Source organism: Oryzias latipes, chromosome 6, assembly GCF_053564925.1.
Source record: "Oryzias latipes strain Hd-rR chromosome 6, Olatipes_Hd-rR_3.1".
NCBI classification, from domain to species: Eukaryota; Metazoa; Chordata; class Actinopteri; order Beloniformes; family Adrianichthyidae; genus Oryzias; species Oryzias latipes.
The window spans coordinates 30,549,696-30,573,110 of NC_136242.1; the positions used below are offsets into that span (position 1 = coordinate 30,549,696).

General features: G+C 40.3%; 3 protein-coding genes across 9 annotated transcripts; 2 read left to right on the forward strand and 1 right to left on the reverse strand.

Annotated features, from left to right (window-relative positions):
* Positions 1–854: 854 nt before the first annotated feature.
* prmt7 (protein arginine methyltransferase 7) lies at positions 855–7,795 on the forward strand. 3 transcript variants are annotated; one of them, XR_013656471.1, is made up of 17 exons: positions 855–1,093; positions 1,452–1,488; positions 2,071–2,220; positions 2,506–2,614; positions 2,833–2,945; positions 3,021–3,250; positions 3,328–3,508; positions 3,592–3,719; positions 3,799–3,937; positions 4,009–4,092; positions 4,558–4,605; positions 5,148–5,237; positions 5,425–5,586; positions 6,040–6,114; positions 6,272–6,469; positions 6,541–6,637; positions 7,527–7,795. XR_013656471.1 is itself a non-coding variant. In XM_020704226.2 (17 exons), exons 1-17 carry the CDS (start codon positions 999–1,001, stop codon positions 7,476–7,478), a joined length of 1,911 nt encoding a protein of 636 aa, XP_020559885.1. In that variant the 5' UTR covers positions 855–998; the 3' UTR covers positions 7,479–7,795. The 3 variants fall into 3 exon arrangements, 2 of the variants coding, with proteins under 2 accessions (XP_020559885.1, XP_004069855.1); XM_020704226.2 differs by having other exon boundaries at positions 6,309–6,469; positions 7,467–7,795; XM_004069807.5 differs by having other exon boundaries at positions 6,309–6,469.
* A 636-nt stretch (positions 7,796–8,431) lies between these two features.
* On the reverse strand, positions 8,432–13,504 carry ciapin1 (cytokine induced apoptosis inhibitor 1). Of its 4 annotated transcripts, none has more exons than XM_078949001.1 (9): positions 13,435–13,504; positions 12,283–12,494; positions 11,970–12,113; positions 11,514–11,593; positions 10,938–11,106; positions 10,662–10,735; positions 9,510–9,631; positions 8,851–8,932; positions 8,432–8,770 (listed from the first exon to the last, which is right to left on the reverse strand). In XM_078949001.1, exons 2-9 carry the CDS (start codon positions 12,437–12,439, stop codon positions 8,660–8,662), a joined length of 939 nt encoding a protein of 312 aa, XP_078805127.1. In that variant the 5' UTR covers positions 12,440–12,494; positions 13,435–13,504; the 3' UTR covers positions 8,432–8,659. The 4 variants fall into 4 exon arrangements, with proteins under 4 accessions (XP_078805127.1, XP_078805126.1, XP_011474741.1 ...); XM_078949000.1 differs by having other exon boundaries at positions 10,662–10,738; XM_011476439.4 differs by having other exon boundaries at positions 12,283–12,445; positions 13,435–13,498.
* Positions 13,505–16,110: 2,606 nt separating this feature from the next.
* Positions 16,111–23,275, forward strand: coq9 (coenzyme Q9 homolog (S. cerevisiae)). Of its 2 annotated transcripts, none has more exons than XM_020704227.2 (9): positions 16,111–16,262; positions 18,191–18,416; positions 18,539–18,674; positions 18,879–19,021; positions 19,930–20,014; positions 20,100–20,306; positions 20,609–20,764; positions 21,328–21,381; positions 22,928–23,275. In XM_020704227.2, the coding sequence occupies exons 1-9, from the start codon at positions 16,130–16,132 to the stop codon at positions 22,961–22,963; spliced, it is 1,176 nt and encodes a 391-aa protein (XP_020559886.1). In that variant the 5' UTR covers positions 16,111–16,129; the 3' UTR covers positions 22,964–23,275. The 2 variants fall into 2 exon arrangements, with proteins under 2 accessions (XP_020559886.1, XP_004069858.1); XM_004069810.4 differs by having other exon boundaries at positions 20,100–20,204.
* Positions 23,276–23,415: the final 140 nt, after the last annotated feature.

Below are 23,415 nucleotides of genomic sequence, written 5' to 3' on the forward strand. Positions count from 1 at the left end.
GGTGGGATCCCACATTGAAGGCGGAAAGACTATATTACCGACAATAGGCATTGCTCTGGAAATTGACCCTGTGTCAAGTAGCATTTTATTTACTACCGTCCATATCTTTAAAGTATGCTTGATCCAATTGTTTCCAATTTTGATTTTGTTGACAGATTTTAGATCAGTAAATGGAAGAGTAGACAGCCGCACCCCTTTAGTTTCACCTTGTTCCACTTTAAACCATTTTACTTCCTCATCCTCTCTAATCCAGACCACGATTGCCGTCAACTGAGCTGCCCAAAAGGGTTTATTTTTATGCTTGCATTTATTATTATGCAACAATAAAGACAAATTACCGGTATAATAGAACAAACTGATTAAAACGCATCAGAAATCACCTCAAGTGAGTTTAAAAGCTAAAGTTTAAAAGACCATCTTTGTAAGACATAAACCTCTATCTAGAAAGGATTTTTCACTATGTCTTTATATGATGTATAATACATTTAAACTGTAGTAGCAAGTAAAATATTAAAAAAGAAAGAATCGTTAGTTGTTTCCATGACAAAACAGAGTAATCTGCAGCTGTTTCACTTTTGGTCAGAAAGTGAGTTCTTCTAAATAAATGTGTAGATAAAGAAACATCTTCGCAGAACGGGGAATTTACGTACAAATATAACTTTTAGAGCATTTTGTAAAATCTTCATATATGTATGTATATATATATATATATATATATATATATATATATATATATATATATATATATATATATATATATATACATATATATATACATATATATATATATGTGTGTGTGTGTGTGTGTACAAATATCGGCTTTTTTGGAGTTCCATTTATGGAAATGTAACTTCAATCACGTGGGCAGTCACGTGATCTATGAAGGCTCTGACGTCGAGAGCCAACATGTCCCCCTGAAAAATCAACAGTGTCTGGATCCCAGGCTCGATAATCCCGTTTAGTTTTTCACTGGGATTGATAGGCCCATCGCGGAGGACATGAAGACCTTCTGCGGCAGAGCGAACCCGACCACCGGAGCTCTGGACTGGGTGGAGGAGAGCGAGGAGTACGACTACCACCAGGAGATCGCTCGGTAGGCTCACGAGGCGGCGGCACGCGGGCGACGCTGCCGTTATTAACGCACGTGACCGCAGTAACAGCGCGTGTGTCTGAGAGTAGGCCGTTCAGACTCAGGAGTAAAGATCAAAGGGAAGGTTCAAGGCGACTGATCGCGTGCGTTCTGGCGCGCTCGTTTTCTGATTGGTCAGAAATTTATTTTTAGAGTTTGCAGAGGCGTATCTGAGGGGTGACCACGGCGGCTCCTGCGCCATCTCCCCTTCAGTGTCCATGTTCAAAGAAACAATATTAAAATCCACAACTAAGACATTTTCAGAACACGATGAATAAAAATATAATTCTTGAATTTGAACTGTATTTTTGTTTCTTTTCAGGTCCTGTTATGCTGATATGCTGCATGATCATGACAGGGTGAGAACACTTGGAAGTTCTCTCTTTAAAAAAATATTTTTAAAGTATTAATTTAAACACTAGGGGTGCAAATCTAATCTAGCAGCTGAAGAAGCTGAATCAATTGTAAAATACTTTTTTTTAAAATGTATATATATATTTTTTTTAAGGAAAATATTAAACAAAAAGACAGAATTCATTTCCAAAACATGCAGAATTGCATGCATAATGTGATTCTTCACAGAAGTAAAAACAGCCTTTCTGGGCAGCCCTTACAACTTTACACATTCATTCTCCCACAAAAGCTTTTTAACTTTCCTACTTATGGAATCTTAATTTTATTTTTACATTATTTTACTCAACTATTTTCTTTAATGTCAGTCAAACTATTTAAATATATACATATATATATTTTTTTGCATAAATAACATCTATTTCTATTATTCAACCCTGGAGACTCACTAGGTCAAATTTGACTTGTTCTTTTTTTTATTTAATTCTTTTGTTTTACATTTTTTGTTGTTCCTGTTAATTGCTGCTGTTCTTGGGTTCTCCAGGGTTAAAGTGTCTATTTACATTTTAATAATGTTGGATTTCTTTCAGAATGAGAAGTATTATCAGGGAATCCGAGAGGCTGTGGCGAGACTGAAGGCTCGTGGCGAGAAGGTCATCGTCCTGGACATCGGGACAGGAACCGGCCTTCTGTCCATGATGGCCGTCACTGCCGGAGCTGACTTCTGCTACGCTGTGGAGGTACGGATTTAGTTGTAAACGATCCGGCTTTGTGGAGAACAGTTTAGGAGAATTCTGTTTTTAAACCATAATAATTAAAAGGAGAAGCTGTAACAGGTTTATTTGACTAACGAAACGTAAAGGAATATTAGTTTTTGTGGAGTAATAAATATGATCAGTTTTCATTGATGTCACAATTACCTCTGGATTATTAGATGATTAAACTCGTCCTGTGTGTATCTTACACATTGTAGAGTGTATTTTGTGCAATGTTTTTGCGCTGCATGAGGTTGTGTTGTGCTGCAGGTTTTTAAGCCCATGGCAGAAGCAGCTCAGAGCATCGTGGAGAGAAACGGCTTTTCCGACAAGATCAAGATAATCAACAAACACTCCACAGACGTCACAGTGGGAGCAGGTGAGGCAGCAGCAACAAAGGCACCTGCTGGCTTTTCTAGTGTTGGACTCTCAGGGGTTCCATACAGAACGAAAAAAAAAAAAGGTTTAAACTTTGGTTTCCGATTTCAAAGATGTTTCTCAGAAATCCTTACTTTTTTTCCTTTTTTTAATTTGAAACGCGTCTGACAGATGACGCTCGAAGGTGTTGCTGCCAATAAGATCTTCTCCTCCAAACAGGTGGAGACATGCCGACGAGGGCCAACCTTCTGATCACAGAGCTCTTTGACACGGAGCTTATCGGTGAAGGAGCTCTGCCCAGTTATGAGCACGCTCACCAACACCTGGTTCAGGTGAGCTCGTCAAAGATGTCTGAGTCCTGAACGGAGAGAAGCTGTCAATCAAACCTGGCGCTCCCTCTCCTGTAGGAGGGCTGCGAGGCCGTCCCTCACAGAGCGACCGTCTACGCCCAGCTGGTGGAGTCGGAGCTGCTGTGGGGCTGGGCGCAGCTGCAGCCGATGGAGGTGAAGGGTGTGCGTCTGCTTCCGCCGCCTGCCGTCAGCCGCTGCGCAGGCGCTCACTCGGTGTGCGACATCCAGCTGAGCCAGGTGTCCCCGGCCAGCTTCAAGCCGCTGAGTCCTCTCTGCACCATGTTCAGGTGAGCAGGAAGTCGGGTTCCGCTCGGCAGCTTCCCGTCTGCCGCCGTTAAGCCCCTCCTCCCTGCTCCGCCTCCAGCGTGGACTTCAGCAAACCGGTGAGCAGCGCCTTCCAGTCCCACTCCGCCCAGTTTGTGGCGCGGTGTAGCGGCAGAGGTCAGGTGGTCCTGTCGTGGTGGGACCTCCATATGGATCCCCGAGGAGACGTTGTGTGCACCATGGCGCCCAGCTGGACGTATCCTCATCAGAAGAGGGCGCCAGTGAGTCTCTGATCAGCGTCTGCAGCTGCTTTCTGCTAAAATCCCTGCAGGTTCAGATGATGACGGACATTTCTGTGTTTCAGTGGCGTGATCACTGGATGCAGAGTGTCTACTTCCTGCCTGAGGAGAGTAAGGTGACGGAGGGGGACGATCTTTGTCTGACGGTCTGCCATGACGACTACAGTCTGTGGTACAGCCTGCAGGCTCACAGGTATTTCAGTTTTTAGACTAAATCAGTAACTTGTTTGGTTTTTCTCTGTCATTGATCTGATGTTTCTTCACAACTTCAGCCGGCAGGACCAGCAGACTGAAGCTCCTCCCCCTCGACCCAGCTGCACCTGCCAGGCTCACCTGGTCTGGACTCGGCCGCGGTTCGGCGAACTCAACGACGGGCGGCGTACGGAGAGTTACGTCCAAGCTCTGCGCAGCGTGAGAAAAGATCAGGACCACAACGTTCACACGGGTCGGCTCTGATGTTTAATCTGTGGCGTTGACTCCAGGTTCTGAAAGAGGACGCCGTCTGTCTGAGCGTCAGCGATGGAAGTCTGCTTCCTGTGTTTGCTCACAAGCTGGGAGCCAAGAAGGTACTGCTTCCACCACTTTCATCGCATCATTGAAATCGTTTTAATAAAGACCCGCTCCAATGAAAATTGTTTAACGTGTTTTTGTGGCATATTTTTCGTTTCTTGTGAAAAATAACCACAAAATTGTAGTTCTGAGTATTTCATTTAAATGAGATAAAAAAAATCCCAAAAAATGATAGGCGAAGCTTTTCAAATGGATAATGGGAGCGGGTCTTTCAGATGCAGCCTGTTCCTAGAAACGGTTTTCTGCTGCTGCTGTTTCCACTGAAGCTGATTAGTGCTGGACGAACAAGAAAAACGATCAAGCTTATTTATTTGAGTATTAATCTCTGCCCTTAGATGTATTAATTTTACTTTTTGTACTTACTTTTACTTTTACTTTTTATTTTTAAGTTTAACTTTGTTTTCATCAAAATTGTTGTCGTACGTTGTCGATTATTTAACTGTTGTGCTTTTGTGTCTCAGGTCTACAGCTTGGAAAACTCCAGAATGTCCAAACAATTGATTGAGCAGGTGAGTCCCTCATAGAAGTCCCTCAAAATCACCTTGTGCTCTATTTTCAAAGTGTTTCCAGTGTTTTTTTTATTTTGATTATGCAGTTTCTAGCCAAGATCCCCAAAAACCTGTGTCATTTTTTTAGGTTATTTTAAGGCAGTAGTTCATTACAAATTCACCTCTGAGTAGTGGACGAGACTGTTGGCGTGGAGCAACCCCGCCCCCACTTCCCCATCCCGTTGCTTAGAGTGGGGAGCCTGTGGCCTGCTCAGCATATTTTCTATGTAACCAATAGGCTCTTTTTTTCCAAATAGTATTTTTTTTGTCTGCTGCTGATTCTGATACTCAGAAATGCAGTTTTAATTTTCTTTAAATGTGTCCTCAATGATCAGAAGTTTGTCTACAGTTTGTCCTCTGCCGGCGTGTGACGATGACTCAGACAGAAAGAAAAAAAGTTTACTGCAGCACAAACAATAAGAAACAGAACTGTTTACTGCAGTTGTTTTTTAAATATTAAAAGTGTTTGAATGAATAACTGATGAAGCGTGTTCTTGCTGCAGGTGTTGGGGGCGAACGCCATAACGGGAGGTGTGGAGCTGCTGGAGATCCGAGCTGATCATTTGACCAGAAACGACCTCGGAGACGAACAAGTGTGTTCAGTGAAGCGGAGACTTCTCTGCGGGCGATTCTGATTTATGATGTTGGTCATATCACAGGCCGTGACGGGTTCATTTGCTGCTTTTAGGCTTTCAATTCCATCGAAATAAATCTATGCGTTTCTTTTGGACTCCATTATGAAAGCAGAAACCTGAGCCGACTGTGTCTCGTCTCTCACAGATCTCGGTTTTGATGGGTGAGCCGTACTTCAGCACCAGCCTCTTACCGTGGCACTCCCTGTTCTTCTGGTACTGCCGCACCGCCCTGTCGGGCCTCTTGCGGCCCGACGCCACCATCCTGCCTTGTTCCGCCTCCCTCCATGTGGTGGCTGTGGAGTTCCAGGTTAGATAATCGTCTTCTCAGCTTTTGCGATATGCGTATTGCACAGCTTGATATCACGATAACAATATATTTGCGATCTATTGTGTAGGCCTAGCGGAAGTTCAAAAAAATCTTCGTCAGTCTTTGGCAATTTGTTCTAAATCGGCATAAGGCGTTGGTATTTAGTAGTATTTCTTTTGATGTGGAATTGTATTTTGTGTTTACTACAAGCTTATTTTACTACACGTAATCTTTTATAGTTTTGTCCTACTGTTATTTTAAGAATATTTATAACTGTCGCTTTCATTCAGTTTTAATGAGACCGCACGAAACCTCCCAATAACCTCATCCAACATCATGAAACGTCATGAAGCCTCATGAAGCCTCAGTTCTTTTTGTAAAACTCCTGGCTGCTTCGGCCGGTACACGAGGCTCTCAGTTGCTTTTGTTTACATTTTTTTTTCTTTTTCTCAGGACTTGTGGAGGATTCGAGCACGTTGTGGTCGTTGTGAAGGTTTCGATGTCACTCCCATGGATGAGATGGTTCAGGTAAAAACACAAAATGACTCCTAAAGAGGTTGGACTTTCACTAAAATACACATAAAAACACAAAGTTTCCACAAAAATGTTCTTGAAAGAATATTTTTTTCTCTCACCCTGAAGCTTCTTTTCTCCGTAAACTGTTCTTCCTGATGCTAAAATCTAGACTCACCTGGACTCACCTGCCCTCCTCTGACCCGCAGCGCTCTCTGGACTTCAGGGAGTCCCGGGAGGCGGAGCCTCACCCCTTATGGGAGTATCCATGCCGAGCTCTGACTCAGTCCGCCACCGCCATGACATTCGACTTCACTCAGTGTGTCCCCAGCCAGCCAATCAGTTGCCAGGGTTCACTGCCTCTGATCAGGTACCGCCTCTTTTGTTTGTGTGCCGGACCCCGTGGAGGCGAGGCTTCAGGCGACTGTCTGTCTGTTTTAGGACCGGTTGTTGCCAAGGAGTTGCGTTGTGGATGGAGTATCAACTGACTGATGACATCACTGTCAGCACAGGTCTAACTGCACCAATCAGTGAACAGGTTTGTTTTATTTGGTTTCATCTCCAACCATTGTATTTTATGTTTTTGTTTGTCTTGGGGTGATGAACAGATCTATGGAATTTTTAGGAGAATAGGCAAAATGAAATGTTTTGATGTCCATGGCAGCGGCGGCGTTTTGTTAACCACGCCCACATTATTTCCTAATAAGTTCATATCGTTTTGTTAAATTGTTCAGCTTGAGCCAACGACTCATGTTTTACATTTTTACAATATTTTGGTAAAAAAACTGCATTAACAGAGGGACGCAACTTTTGCGAGCCTAACGGCGCGCTAACGCCGTTAAAACTTGAAGCTGGTACTAAAGGTAAAAAAAAATTGGGAGAAAATTCAAAATGGCGGCCTCCCTCCTGGGTCAAAGGTCAAGTAAACTTCGGTGGTGGTTATAGACATGCTTTATGCAGATCGCTCAGGGGGAAATAAAAAGTTTTCTTTGCGCAGACTGTGGGGAAAATGTTAAACACTTTGCCACAAAATGGCCACCAAGCTGTGGGTCCTGTGGCCATCCCATAATAATTTCAAAACTTCCTTAGAATATCCTCGCTCGCTGTTTCAAAAATACCTTTTCTCCAGGTACTGGGTGCGTTTTTGAGTTGGAATGATCCACTGTGGGCCATCATTAGGCGAGTTTGTTCAGTTGTTGACGAACGCTAGAAAAGTTGACCTGAAAGGCGCCTGATGGAAGCTTCCACCTGTCTTTGATTCCTGTCATCAGTATTCAGCCTCCTTTTTCTAAACACTCAGAAAAGAACTTTAAAAAGTGGCTCATTTGTTGAAACCTTTGTGTTTTGTTTTTTTTAAAAACCAACAGATTTTGATCTGATTTCCATCCCGTTCGCTGTAATCCTGATCAGCTGTGCTTCATCTGCAGGGCGACTGTGAGTGGAGTCGGCACAGGAAGCAGGCCGTGTATTTCCTGCGGTCGCCATGGCAGAGTTCAGGTGACGGCAGAGCCGCCGTTTCTTACAGCTTCACCTTTGAACCCGACTCGGGTGACATCAAGATGGACTTCAGCATCAGTGCTCTGTGATGGACAGAAAGTCTGAATATTTTACTTTGGTGGGTTTTTTGGCTCATATTTATGTTTTTATCAAATTTGGATTTCATTCTGAAACGAAAAATAAATAATTCCTTTAAATATTTTCTTGAATTGATCATTTATATAAAAGTTTAACATGCATAGATTCATTACTAATTTACCTCAGATTTTCAATAAAACCAAATATTTTTAAGAAGCATTTTATAATATTTTTTTTAATGTTTTTGTTTTAAAATAAAATTATTATTGAAGGGAGAAAAAAAAGTTTACATTTTTCCTCACCACTGAAAATGCAAAACTGCGTTTAAAAAATAAAATATAAGTTTCCCTCTAGTTTTATTACATTTATGGTTGGTGCTCAATAATGACAATTCTTTCAGTGCTTGAAGAATTCTTCTTCAATTTCCATCCCATTACACCCATTTACCTCACATTTAAGTCACTTTAGTTGAAAGCTTAAAGACTAAATGTACATTTTCTATATTATAAATAGTGATTTACTGAAAAGAAACAGACAAAAGAGATTCATTCTTCCCAAAACTGAAACCTTTCCACGATTTACAAACTTGGATTTGTGCTCAGTAGAAAAACATGAGACGTTTGTGAAGCTTCAACCAGAGGAGCTAAAGCATCTCTGGAGGACTGGAACCATCAGCAGCAGCTCTGCTCACAGACCAACATGAATCCCTCTTTAGTCTATTGTAGTGAATGAAACACGAGTCCAGGTTACATGCAGCTGCTGTGAGTAAAGATGGGATTTAATGTTTCATAAAGATACAAAGAAACAGACGGCTTTGAACCTGCTTCCATGGATCCGTATGGGTCAGAGCAAACTTCTGATCTGATCCGACCTCATGTGGATGAAGCAGACTTACAAATCCCGTCTCTAAATGTGGACTGGGTCACCTTAGCGGAGACTTTGTGGAAACAGGAATGTGGTGAGGAGAGGCGGCGACGCCGCGACCTCAAGCGTCCGTCAGCGTGTTGGTGTCGAGGAGAATCTTCTCTCCTGGTTTGAACGCCGGCATCCCCAGGTACGGGCAGCTGGCGCACCGGAAGGCGTCGCCCAGGTAACACTGAGGATGGGAACCGTTCGCTGGTCAGTTTGCAGCGACTAAAGGAGCAGACGGTTGGTGTGGCTGCAGAGGATACTCACGCTGCCACAGGCAGACTTTGGGAGGTCAGCTTTCTGCTGTCCTTTACTCTCCTGCTCCAGCTCCTCTGCAAGGCCGCACGTGCTGCACAAAACACACTTTTATCCAAAAAAACCAACATGATCTGAGCTAAAAAAGACAAGAGCTAAAAGTACAAAGTAGTTAGCAGAGAAAGCTAAATGTTTACTGCAGTGTTTTCTCGCTATATCACAGTTCACCTTTTGCGTTCTCACAGATTTTATTTTTTCAGCGCAATTTTGAACGCTTCCTTTTTCAATTTTACAGCACATTGTGTTCAGCCTCCTGATTGGCTGTAGACCTGTTGAACCAAACTGCTCTGTGTCACATGTACAGAATGTCAAATAGACATAAATCCTTTGTTTTTATTCTATAATCCTGGATGTATTTTCTATGAAGTTTTGAACTTTGAGAGTCTAAACGGGAGAGAAAATGTGAAAATGTTCATGTCTTTCTGAGAAAAGTCTCTAAACTGATTAGTGAAGAGTTTTACCCCCTAAATAATCCTAATTTGTAGATTTCACTCATCGCGCCTTATTTTTAGAACATAACTCCTGCGAGGGAACACTGTAAATGTTTTACGATAAATATTTTACTTATTTTGCACAGAAGAACAACACGGAAAGCAGAGCGAGTGAAGTACCAGTTCTTGCAGGCTTTCTTTTTCTTGGCGCCTTCCTCTCCGCAGCCTGAAGCTTTCAAAGAAGCTGGATCTGGCTTCTTCAAGTCATCTTCATCCAGCAGAGCATCAGAGTCCAGCAGATCCTGGAGAGCAGGAACAGGGTCAGATTTGACTCCATGCAGTTCCAGTTAGAGAAGTAGAAACTGGACTGAAAGCTACGGCATAGCTTTGCTTCTTATGCCGGCATCTGGCTGGCCGGCAGATGGGAGCCACTGTGGGATGGGCCAGCAGCCAGCTCGGGCTTCCTGTTTTCATCGATTAATAATAAATAGATCCACTTGTTTGTTTGTTTTTTATTTTTCCCCTCTAGAACTAATGTGGGTCACAGAGACACGGAAGTTACGACAGACGGTAGCTTTTGCAGTGGGAGTGAAGTGGAAGAGTCTTGATCTCATGGACCCAGACATGGAGACGTGATTTCGTGTACTTTTTTTAGAGCTTTTTAAAATTAAATAAATCGATCTCTGTGTCTTCCATGCATTGTAATGAGATATACACAGACAGATATGTGATGGTATCTGCTGTAAATGAAAGTATTATTCACATCCGTGTTTTAAATGACTTATGGCGTGAGTTGGTTTGTGTTTATTCATTTTATTATGATTTAATGGAAAAGAGACTACCTGACGAGTAACTACATCTGGTTCATGCAGGGGGGAAAAGGCAGCTGTTAGGATTTGCTTCATTTTAAATACTTCTTTGTTCAAATGAAATAGTATATTGAGGGAATTAAATACTTTTTCGTGGTAATAAAATCAAAGTTCTTGGAATGATTTCATTCATTTTTTTATCCCCATATGTCAGGTTATGGGCTCTGTAGAAAGGAGTTTGAAGTTTTGTCTTTTTTTATCTTCTGTTGATAAAATAACACAAAAGCTGAGAGTAAAAGAGGCATTTAAGGAGAGAAGCAAAACCTTGAAAGAAAAAAATGTGTTTGGAAATTTCAATTAAAACAAGCTTTTAAAAGCAAAACTTCTCCAAGAATTATTCACATTTGTCAGTAAAAAACAGAAATACTGCCAAAGGTCTCCAACGTCGCGGTCGGTGATGTGGTGAGGATCAGAGAGCCGTACTCTGACAGAAGTTGACCTCCGACCTACAGCTGGAACTCACCACGTCGTCGTCGTTCATGTCGTTGGCTGACAGCGTCCACATTTTCACCGTGTTTGGGTCCAGCGCAGGTTTCTCTGCTGAAGACAAAACAAACAAAAACATTTGGTTTTTCCTTCGAATTGTTCTCTAAATCAGAGACATTCAAATTATTTTTTGTTATTGAAAAAAAGAACTAGTCATGAAACTGAAAATAATAAACATAATTTCCCTTTTGATGTTGATGTTATTAGATCTAAATTTCAGAGAAGATGAAGAGCATAGCTTTTAGAAACAGACCCGAGTTTGCCGTCTTCTTCCCGAAGGACAGTTTGATCTGGCTGGACGACCCCACCTCATAGTTGGGTTTACAGGCCTTGATCCGCACTCGAGACAGGGCGTCTCCTTGGTAACCAGTGGTCTCCCTGAGAGAGCTCAGTGCGGCGGGAGTGAGCTCCGATTTACTGACCTGAAAGGAAAGAAAGACGAGGAAAATGTGAAATATTAAAGTACACAAAAAAGTAGGATCTAGATTCAAACTAACTTAACTTTAGATATATTTTAACATTTCATCAGCGTCAAAATGTTTTGAATAATAAAAATTCTTCACTATGAATTACTTAATGTTAAGAACTATGAGAATATTTTTCAATGATTACTTACAGCTAAAACTTTGTTATATCTGTGATGAAGATCATGTTCTTTAAAAAACTTTTAGACCTAAACAATTGTTTGAAACCATAACAAATAATTTTCCTTTGAGTTGAATGAAAAAAACACGTTTAACTGAGTTGCAGTGAACCAACTGAAGTTTGAAAAAGTCATCACACCCTCGCAGACGAACGCTGTGAGTCCAAAATGTGTGAATGCCATCACCTCTGTTATTGACATGAAGCCAGACAGTTTCAGCGCCGACACCAGCTTCTCTGCCGTTCTCACGCTCTGTGCTTCTGTGGCTGCAACACAAACGGAAAAGGAAAAAACACAATCCTGGCTTTTAACGCCTTTTTTCTGATCTCCACTGGTTTGAGTGTCTGAATCTAACAAGAGATATGAACTGAATCAGGACACAATTTGCTCAGATGTGCAGCTTTAAAATAATAATACCTCGTCCTAAAATGTAAAAAGTTTCATGTCAGTTTAACTTTGATTAAAGTGTAAAAACAACCAAAACTGAAAGCAGCCTCTGGCATAAATGCAGACTTCCATCTTTGATCATAATCACCAAACTCATGTGGAGAACGGGAGGAGATTCTGCAGCAGCTGCAGGGAAAACACTGAACTCTTCACCCATCTGGTCTTCTTTTAAACCCCTAAAAGTGGGTCTCTTACCCGTAACTGGCTCTTCCAGGACCAAACTCCCACCGGGTTTTAGAACTCTGATCATCTCTGCTAGAGCTTCTGGACTATGGGTGGAAGAGCTGTCAGTCAGAAGGCAGGAGAGCACCCAGTCATAGGTGGACACAGGGTGAGCAGCTGAGAAGGCGAGAGGATTTCTGTCAGAGGCGTTTCCTCAAGTACAACAAATGTTAGTCTGATAAAACAAACCATTCATGTTAAACTCTGATGCTCTCCATGATTTTCTCAAGCACAAATGATTCTGTTCATGAAAAAAAATCCATTCTTTTTTTTTAGAATAACTCACAAAGCACCAGTCTCTCCATGTTTTCCACAGAAACTTTTCCATCTGCACCAACAGCAGCTCCCAGTTCCTCTGCGTACGGTTTCAAGGCGGCAGGCGTTGACGGCTGTGCCCACACCAGCAGGACTTTGTCTCCCGCTTTCATGCCAAGGTCGGCCATCGCTGACTTAAAAAGGAATGCAATGCAAGACAAACTTCAGCTTATTTGCAGCTTCCTGGAGAAAGAAGGAGGACTTCTCCATCGACAGACAGGATGGTACATGCGGGCTGCAAGTGACGATTACTGATGTTTGCCCATTAAATTCCAGCAACTTAAACTGCAAAGCGGCAAACAATACAAAGCAAGGAAGGTGGTATTTATGCAGCAACAAAGTTATAATACTAGGAGAGGAAATAACAGGTTGCCGATCTGCCAAAGTCAAAGAAAACTGCAATTAGATCCAGTTACCAAGTTGCCTTAGAAATACAATTCCTGGACAGTTGATGACTTTATACTGAGATTTTGCCAAAATGTACATTATAAAAAGCTGTGTTATAATGTTAACACGCCCCGAGTATGTAAACAGTAGCTCTGCTTTAATTGAACTCATCAAAGCAGTTTATATATATTTGCAAAAGTTATGAAAACAGAAAAAAGTATTTAGATTTCCTATTAATTACTTAGATAAATTTAAACTTTAGCTGGAAGTCATCTTATTGTAGAATTATTATATCAAGTTTAAAGGAAGCAGTTTTAGAAAACACAATTCTATTTTTTTTTATTTTCTTTTTAACACGCTCAGTGCTTTTGTTACAAACTAAGGTAAACAAAACTGTAGCAAGACCCCGAACAAAGAAACGATCCAGAAAATTATTTTATTTCATTCTGCTGATAAAAATAAATTAAAGTGCCTAAAAATTGATTAGATTTCTGACAGCAAAATGCGCTAGTTAGTCGCTAATTATTAAAGAAGAGAAAACAATGACGCAGAAAGAAACTAAATTACTAGAGACATTTAAAAAATATATTTATCTACTGTTAGAACCCGGAAACGCTTCCGCGCGAATGAAACACTTTAATGTTGCATTTCTGTTGTAACACTGTAATTAAAGCACCAAAAGTAACATAACACAGACATTTAAAGGATTGTTTACCGGGACACAAACGTAACTCACCTGCTGTCCTGTCGACAGTTACGAAGTCGAGTTAATGACGTCAGAAGCAAGTTTCCGATTTATATTTTCAAAATAAAATGTGAAACAGTCCAATGGCCAGGAAGAATGACGTTACTGCAAATGTGACAGGTAAAACCAAAAAGTAATGGTAACAGGTTGAAAAGCATTTCATACAATACTGAGTATTAGTTAGAGCACTGCTTATCTGAAGTTTGATACTTAAAAAAATGACACAAAAACTTACAAAAAAAAAGAAAAATTGTGATAGTGCAAGATAATAAGATAAAATTTATAGCCTTTTTTGTAGTCATTTTGCAACAAGGATTGAATTGATCATAGACTACAAAAAGTATGTCCATTGCAGTTTTGCGAAATATGTCCATTTCGATATGCCTCAAAAACCACCTCCTCCAAGCACAAACATTTTTTACGATAAATGCAAGTGTTTTCGCCATCGACATGTTTCCATTAGATGAATTTATTGTTACAAATCCAATTTGAGAAATTTTATCATTAATGGAAAAGCAGTGTCCAAGATGTAGAGGGGTGGATAGAGGTGGGACTCACAATAAGCTCACTCCTGTTTGGTGACAGTAGTTGCCATAGATACAATGACTCAGAGTGACGAGGACCAATCACTGTTGACTGGTTTCAACATGGCAGCGCCCATATCAGGAAGCAATGGTGAGGGATTTGGCCTCATTTTGCGAGAGGTGGAACATGGCATCTTCTATGGGTGACATCACACCTCGATACGTCCATTGTTTTTACAGTCTATGGCACATTTGTCAAACTCAAGGCCAAATGTGGCCCGCCATGTCATTTTATGTGGCCCGCGAGAGCATGAAGGTTTTTAATTTCTTAAAATTAAAATAAAAACTGATGTGTATTTATTCATATCTAGGGTGAATCTGACTTGAAAGATCGGATTGGGCTACTATACATTAGGACTTAAACACTTTCCATATAACCTAACCTGACAAAATCAAATTTAAAGGATTTCAGTCAAACAACTCATGCAGTAAAAAATATTTATTGTCACATTCTTTTAGTTTGGCATATGGCTCCGTGCAATTCCATGAGACAAGATTTCCATAAAACCTTTGTGTAATAACTACCCCTAACGGAGCTCACAGGTGGAAGCCGGGGTGGAGGGTGGGGCGACGAACGCAGCGCTTTCGGTAAAGAAAGAGAGTGAACAACTGCACACCTGGACTTAAATAGGACACTGAACAGGTGAGTTGATTAACTGAACCGCCGTAGGGGAGTAACCGAGTAAAACACTGCTAGAGTAGTCTGCCTGAAAGGCGACCAAGGCCGCTCATTAATGCCAGAGTAACAAGCAATCATGTGTTTTCTATGCAACTGCAATTGTCTCTTTAAAAAGTTATGATAAATAAATAATTAGTTAATTAACATTAAGAAGTAGTTACATTTATTTTTAATTACATTTGGTTACATGTATAAGTCATATCTGGCCCTTTGAGGACAGTGGTATTGACGCATTTAATGTTTGGTAAGCCCCGGTTCCGGGTTACACGGCAGGACGCGTGGCGTGCCTCTCTGCGAATACAACTATCTTCAAATTACTTAAAAGGTTGATTTTCAAAAAAGAGAGCTGACCATGCCCCCGAAGAAACCCCAGGAATATGACGACCTCAAGAAGACTCTTGACATTATTCAAGAAACGCTGAAAAGTTTTATGGAACAAGTGTCGGCTAAGCTAACGCCACTCTGGGTTATGATGGAAGAGTTCCGAAGATTTCGGGCTCAAAACGAGCAGCGAGAAAACCAGGTCGAGATTCTGGAGAAAAGACTGGACGATGTGGAACAGCAAGTAAGGATGAATAATGTCATTCTATCGATATCTTATGATTTTTAATTCTGTCTGATAAAAACTGGGAACCGGATATTGATAAATCATGTAATAAAATGGTTACAGTATAATCGGGGTGGGATTATATAAGTTCGCTTCCTCCCACTCCCTTTCAAGCAATATTTATTAATATGTCTAATTATCCTAAGTTTGATTAGTTACTGTATGAATGTATAACTGATGTTTATATTGCTGTTGTGTATTATTTCTACTTAATTGCTTGAAATAAACCATTTCAAATCAAAAATCAAATCAATGTAAAATTTTGCTTACGTGCGATATGCTTTTATTTTCTATAATACAGAAAACTGACATTTAAACCTTTGTTTTCTTTTACTGAAGCCTCTTCTATTTTTTTAAATACTTACGATCTTTTTGTGTGTAAATAAATATTGTTTTTTCTCACCACATTTTTATTGTAATTGACAGGGAACATCCCTGACTTTTTAACAATCTTCCAACATGGTAAAGCCTTGATGTTTGTACACCCAAAACTAAACTACGCTGGCAAAAATTATATTCACATATGTGTAATGTAGAAAACTGGGATGTATATTCATTTTTTTTATTATCAGAGATTAACTCAAGTAAACAATGTGACCCAAAACAAATCAAAGTACATTTTACTTCAAATCACTCATGGAACTGATTGAATAAAACTCATAAATGCCCATCTCTACCAATTGGAATTCACATTTGTCCTCTGGATTTGTAATTTATATATATAAAATAAGTATATATATATCCAACCACTTTTTGTAAGTTTAAAAGAAATCGAACCTGAAAAAAAAGACTCTTATTTTTTCCAATGTCGTCTACATGTATGTCAACTTCCGGTATCAGGCTGAGTCGCCGAAAAGTGACGTAGCGCGGAGACTCTCCGTGTTGCTGGACATGGCGACCCTGCTGAGAGGTCTGCGGGCAGCGGGGGCTCTACGAGGGCTGGGAGGCGGTAAGACTGGCTCTCTGGTGTGTCGTTATTGCTTCCTATCCACAGATATTTTGCGCTAAGTAATTCACCGGTAATTATTTTTGTGTTTAGCCTCACTGTTTGGAAAGCAGCCGGTGTTGTTGACGTTAGCAACCTGAGCGAAAGTCACTAGGTGATTATGAAGGACAGAAATACCTGCCATGCGGTGGGCTTTAATTTTAAAAATAAGTAGGTTGATTATAGTATATAAAGTATTAATGTGGTTGATGTATTATATTTAACAGTTTTGACTTGCTTTGCTTTCTAAACATGTGAGTTCCTGCAGCTGGGGGGCGTGTGGGTCTGCTCTTACACAAGACGTCAGTGTTTCTACTAAATATAGCTTAGTTCTGTTTTCCCCTTTAATGTAATGGCATGTTCTGTGAAACACACGCCTAATTTTAAAAATGGTTATACGGTTACCAACCATGTCTGTAATTACAGACAGTTCCAGCTGCATTTTTCTTTGTTTCAACAGGAGATGAAAGTCATTTATAGTTAAACAAACAGGTGGGCTAAACCAATACAAAACAAACAGCAGAATGCCATTGGAGGCTTGCAATCTTTATTTTTATGAAAGGAAGTTAAAGATATTTATGAACAACAAGAACAAATAGAAAGTATTGTGAGAAAATTTGGGCCTGTTTTTTTTTTTTTTTTTTTACTTTTTTTTTTACAGACCAAAATCAAGTAGAAAGCCACAAAGTTTTATTTTATCCTTGAGGAAAATTTAATACTGCTTTGCATGAATTATATTTATTTTTTGCCTTAAATAAAAATAAATACATAAAATTAGAAGTATAAAGAGAAACTGGAACTTTTTCAAAATGTGAAATATTTTATTTTTTATTTTTGACAGAAGCACATATGATTTCCTTTCAAATTAAAAGACTTCCTGTGCCAAACAGGGCCATCCCAGTGCAGTTAATGTACTCCTAAAGAGTTTAGACAGCCAAAGACAAAAATGGCATTTTCTCTTGTTATACCCCAGGTCTACATTGTTGAGCTGTAATCCTTTTATCGTACTTTCCTTTGCTGTTAACTTGAACATGAACCTTGAATTCATTGGTTTATGATCCAGTAGAAAAAGTCTATCTGGACGGCTGCTAACCATTGCTGTGCAGCATAAGATAAATTGCGGTTTAAACGTAATAAATAAACTGAACAATCAGAATCGGTCAGACTTTTACCAAAGTTCTGCTTAGTATTTGTCCTTCTGGAGGGAGCGTAGAGCAAAAAAGGTTTGTAACTCAATATTATGGTCCAGCAGTCAAATAAATAAATAAAACAAATAATTTTTGCTTATTAAAAGATTAAAAACAAGAAGGAAAGTCTTAAAGACGCACTCCGATGTTTTTTTAATCTGTTTTCGCAGTGGTCCTTTAATCCTGATGATGCCGTCTCGTTTTCTAGGACATAGTTTATGCAGAGCGGCAGGAGTTCTGTGGAAATTCACCTCTGAGTTGTGGGTGGGGACTGATGGTGCGCAGCAGCCCACCCCCACTTCCTGTCACCCATCTGCTTACGCATTTTCCCGCTAGCAGCCCCCCACAATCCCAACCTCATGGCAAGCAAAATCTGAGCAATCCAGCTTTCTACGTCACAAATAAGCTCTTTTTCAAACAGCATCTTTTCATCTGCTCCTGATTCACAATGATTTGAATAAAGAAATAGAGTAATTTTGAGATTAATTTTCTCTATACATGTCCTCCATCATCAGAAAAATTTAACAATAACTTGTTTAAAACATGATTTTCATCTAAGGAAATGTGAATAGGTGTTTAAAATTGGATTCATGGTTTATGTGACGACCTTAAAGTTGGCATATCGAGCTTGGAGGTGGGAATTTTGGGATCAAACGACCCAACGTGAATGTTTTAAAGGTTGATCCAACCCTCCTCTTTCCACAGTATTGGCTGCTCCCACGGCTACAAACCCTCAGTTCTGCCGTCTGAGGAGAGGCTTCTACTGTGCAGCTCTGAGACTGCAGGATGAGTCCAAATCTGACAAAGCGTCTTCCTCCTCGTCTTCATCATCATCCACAAGCTACCATGAGCACTACCAGGCTCACTCGGCTCAACAGGACACGGCCGGCCAGCATCACTCTGATCCTGCGGCAGAGGGGACCAGCTCCAGGTCAGTCTGCAGACAGCACTTCAGGCGGTCAGGTTGCTTTGGGAGGAACGTCTGAAGTTATTGAAGATGCTCTTTCTGCTGCAAAAAAATAAGAAGATAATCTCGTACTTGTGCTTCTGAAGCGCTGACGGCCAAAGTGAATACCAGGATGAGGAGTACGAATCAGAGGAGCAGCTGCAGGCTCGGATCCTGACCGCTGCTCTGGAGTTTGTTCCGCTGCACGGCTGGTCCATGGAGGCCATCGCTGCCGGCGCCGAGGTGAGTTTTATGATGGATCAGTCTTAGCTTTTATCTCTCAACTTCCATAGTGAGAGCTGGGTGTGTTGGAGAAAAAACTCCTGATTTCTTTTGCTAATTTGTCACGTTTAAACTGTGTGAAAAAAAACCTTCACCGTCACTTTTATCACACATGTTGAAATATGAGACAAAGATAATAAAAGGCAACCGTTGTGTTGGTTTCAGTCTCTGGGTTTGTCTTCCGCCTCCACCGGTATGTTCATCAACGGATCTGGGGAGTTGGTTCTGCACTTCATTGCCGACTGCAACACGAAGCTGACGGAGATCCTGGCCGAGCAACACAACCAGGTCCAGCTGGGTCAGGCTGAGTACGTCCTGTGGGCACGCACGTCCACGCCCCCCTGCCCCACTACCCCTGTTTGCTGAGCAGGAGCTCCCGATTCAGATAGATCTTTATTTATGTAGGACTTTACAACACCGTCAGGAGACCAAAGGGCTTCACATTAAGAAGAGACAATAAAAGAGCAAATTAGTAAAATAGCAGCATACAATTACAAAGGGCATAAAATACAGATAAAAACACATTAAAGATGAGTAAACCAGAATAAGACACCACCAACTAATTTGGCTGGTTCGCTTTAAGTGAACCAGAGTTTGTTTCCCCCATTATTCCGAAACAAAGTTTCAGTCTGAATACACCCAGGTCCGGGACCAGGAACCGCTCTCGAACCCATCTTTCAAGGTCGTCTCGGTTCATTTTCGGTTCATTTCGAAAGTCCTGAATCTGAATACAAGCTGTGCTCCGAGCGAAAACACCTGGACCAAATCGATCCCCGTCGCAGACGTAAACAGAGTAGGAATGTAGCAACAGGTGAGCCGCGGACAAATATAAAGCAATGATTGTCGTGTTATCAAACAGAAAAAAGGGTCCAACTGTTTACTTGTTACATTTATTTTAAATCCAGTAAAACGCTTCTTACATGCTTTTCTGTGTCTCATTACGCAAGACGGCGCTGCTGTGACGTCATCCTAAAAGTTACTTATGAATTCTCCTAAAACAATGCCATAACACCACAACAATGAGACACAGCAACTCATTGAAATTCAAGTGAATGCAGGCTCATTAAAACAACCTTTAATGTGATCCACATCGCTTCTCACTGTTTTCCCGACAATCTATATGTCATTAACCTTCTTCATGCCTACCGTCTCTTGCTTCATATATTTGTAATATTCTTTCAGACTCGATAAGTTTCACTGATAAACTTTGTTTCAGAAAAAAGAAAACCTCAGAGTTCTTAAGAGACGCCGTTGAGACTAGACTGCGGATGTACATCCCCTACATCGAAACATGGCCGCAGGTAAAAAAAAACAACAAACAAAAACGCTGCAGTGACGACTGGCAGCAGGAACATGTGACCTTCCACTTCCTGTCTGTGTCTTCAGGCCATGAGCATCCTGCTGCTTCCTCATAACATCCCAGACAGCCTGAAGCATCTTTCTAACCTGGTCGACGACATCTGGTACTACGCCGGAGACCGATCCACAGACGTGAGTGGGTCCCGTCACCCTCCATCCCCTTCTTCTTCTCCTCACACCTTCCTGTCTCCTTTTCATCACCACTCCCACACTGTCCGACCTGCTACCTCCCAGGTTACTCCCCACACCTCACCTGCGTTTTGTCCTGTTTCAGGTCATGGCTGCACAACATTTTAACACTTCTCTGCCAGGTGTCACTAAAGATTTTAAAGCAAAACAAATTTTTTTCTTCATGGTCATAAATCAAATGAACACAGTTGTTGTCCAGCTGAGAGAGAAGCTCCACGACAGCAGAAAACTGGACGAATCACCTCCTCACGTCTCACAACCTGCTGCTTTTTATGTTCTTCTCTTTTGTGTAATACATTTGTCTTTTTTTTTTTAGATGTTAACAAACTGAATTTTCCTGTTTGCAGATGAACTGGTACACAAAGCGGGCGGTGCTGACCGGCATCTATAACACAACGGAGCTCGTCATGGTTCAAGATTCTTCTCCAGACTTTCAGGACACTTGGGCGTTCCTCGATAACCGGATCCAGGATGTGGTCAACATGGCAACCACAGCCAAACAGGTGATGGCTTTGGCATAAGCGAGAGGTTGAAGTGTTCTGACGGACACAATATTGTCCCTTAAGAAAAAAAAAAGACCTGTTAAATCAATTGTTAGTACTTTTATCTAGTACTTTGTTGTTGTCTTTTTTTTTGTTTTTGTTTTTTTTAACGTTTTACTCGTTCATCACAGAGTCGACTTTTTGACACTTGGTATGATGCGTTGTCATGGTAACGACTACCCAAGCCTGCACCAACCTCGCTCTGCTGCAGCGGAGGAAAGTGGTATATGATCAAAAAGTTGTGTTAAGTGATGTAAAGCATCATTTCAGAGGGAAAGTTCGAGTCTTAGCGTTGTTTTTGTCCAGGCGATGAACCAAAAGTTTGTTTCAAAGAAACAAAATCCACAAGTAGAGTTTCTTAGATCACTCCTACTGCTGTTACCGACTGGTGGTTAGACCAATGCAAAAATGCAGAAGATTCAGGCTATTTGACCGGAACTTGTTCCTACAGCCAATCAGAATTGAGCGGTCACCAGACCATAATAGAAGGCGTTTTAACGTATGTGGATCTCGCTGTCATGTAGGTGCAGTCGACGGGTGAAGCAGTGGTGCAGGGCCTCATGGGAGCTGCTGTAACTGTGAGTTTTTCTTCACATCTGTTGTTTTTTTTTATTTTCATAAATGTGTGATCTTTACCTTTTTGTCCCAACTGTGGCTTTTTACTGTTTTCTTAAATTTAAGTTAATCCGAATATACATTTAAAAAAAAAAAAGCTGTCGTGAAAATTCTTCTTTCCTGTTTTCCTTAAAAGATTTATGTGATAAATATCAGTTGGAAATTATTGATCTATGTTGCTGACTTGTGGCCGTGCAGATCTTCATTCAGTTACAAAATCCAAGATTGAGTGATGGAAACGACCTCATACCCCTGACTCATTCAAGCAGCTACAACAGCTGCTAACATATAGAGCTGTATTCAAACATATCATAGCTCTTCATGGAGATTAAACTGTGTTTTTGGTGTTTTTCACATATTCTTGTAGCTTTTTCCTGATGATGGAGGATATATATATATAAAGAAAACTAAGCGTAAAATTACTTTTCTGAGTTTTTCTTAATTTAAACCATGGTGTATCGGGAGCAAAAAATGCATTTTGAAAAAGCTTGCAGTTGTTGCATACAAAGGGGGGGTCATAGAGCCCCCTAACAATGATGAAATTATAAAGTGGAAGTCATTAACCAGTATAAAATTACAAATATTTTATTTTCAATGTCATTGTAACAATATTTTTTTTTTATTTCGGAAGCATCATCGCCAGCAGTTCCACACCCCATGTTTACTTTAAAATGGTTCAGCCCGGCTGGATTGAACTTCCAGGCATGCAGTTTGTGACAGACGGGGCCACAGTGTGTGAGTGAGGTAGAAAACAAGACCTCCCTCAAAAATCAGGATGCCAAAAAAGGAGAGAAAAGAAATTAAGAGAGGAAAAGAAATTGAAGAGTCGAAAATAAGTCATCCAGTATTTCAGAATAAAGGCTGGGTTTGTGGTAAAAAATAATGGAAAATTAACTTTGTCCTTATAAGCTAGCTCACTTTTCTCACAATGTTAGCTCAAGAAAAATGGAATGTTACATTTCATTATTATATTAGTTAAATAATCAATCCATTCAAACATTTATCAAGCTGCTCTTGTTCAATAATAGTTGAAATCCCGTCTTTCAAAATTTTTGTCTTGCAAACTCTGAACAGAGCCAAGTTCATCGGCATCAGCATATTAGTTAAATGATGATAAAACATCAATAGCCATTTTATATTTCATGTTGCTTTTTTTAGCTGAGTTTTTTTAATCTCCACTGATTTATAAAAATTTCTTTTCATGAACAAGTTCATTTCTTATTTAAGAGACAGTTTTGCTGTGAATATATGAAACAAAATAAATTCTATTGTATTCAGAGTGCTAAATTCCCATACAGTAAATGTCAGTTATTTTGTCACAAAGATGATAATGGTAGTAAAAAAAATACCATCATATTGCATAATTGTATGTAAAACCGCATCAAAAATATTTGCTTCTGCCTTAGGGGTTCTGTAAAAATCTTTTCAAATTCCCTAGCTGTGCATGACAACTGTAAGATTGTTCCCTTTGTGGATTTATAGTGAAGATGCATGACTTTTGTCTTCCAGCTGAAGAACCTCGCAGGATTGAACCAGAGGCGATGATGGGAAACCTCTCCTAATCTTTGATCCCGACCATCTGAGCCGCTGATCAATTTCCCTTTTCTCCTCGCATCTTTGTTTTTGCTTTAAATGTATAAAACAAATGTAAAAACATTGGACTTTGGTTTTCAATAAAGCATGATAGCTTCATTATTTGTGATAGCCTGTTGATCTGAACACAGATTAACTGTCTGCTTCAATTGGTTCTCAAACCCGAGTTTGTTTTACTGCCTCGTTATAGATGTACACAAAGATTTGTAACTCAGTTGCTCATTCCCAAATACAATAAAGCAGTTAATGTGTATTTACTGCAAATTTATTTGGAGTTTTATTTTTTATAATTTAGTTTACATTAAAAGAATTTAAGATTTGATGTAAAGTTTAAAAATGTGTTAACTTTTCTCAGTTCTTTAAACTAAAGTGATGGTCTCCATAGGCAAGGTGAGTTTTAAATT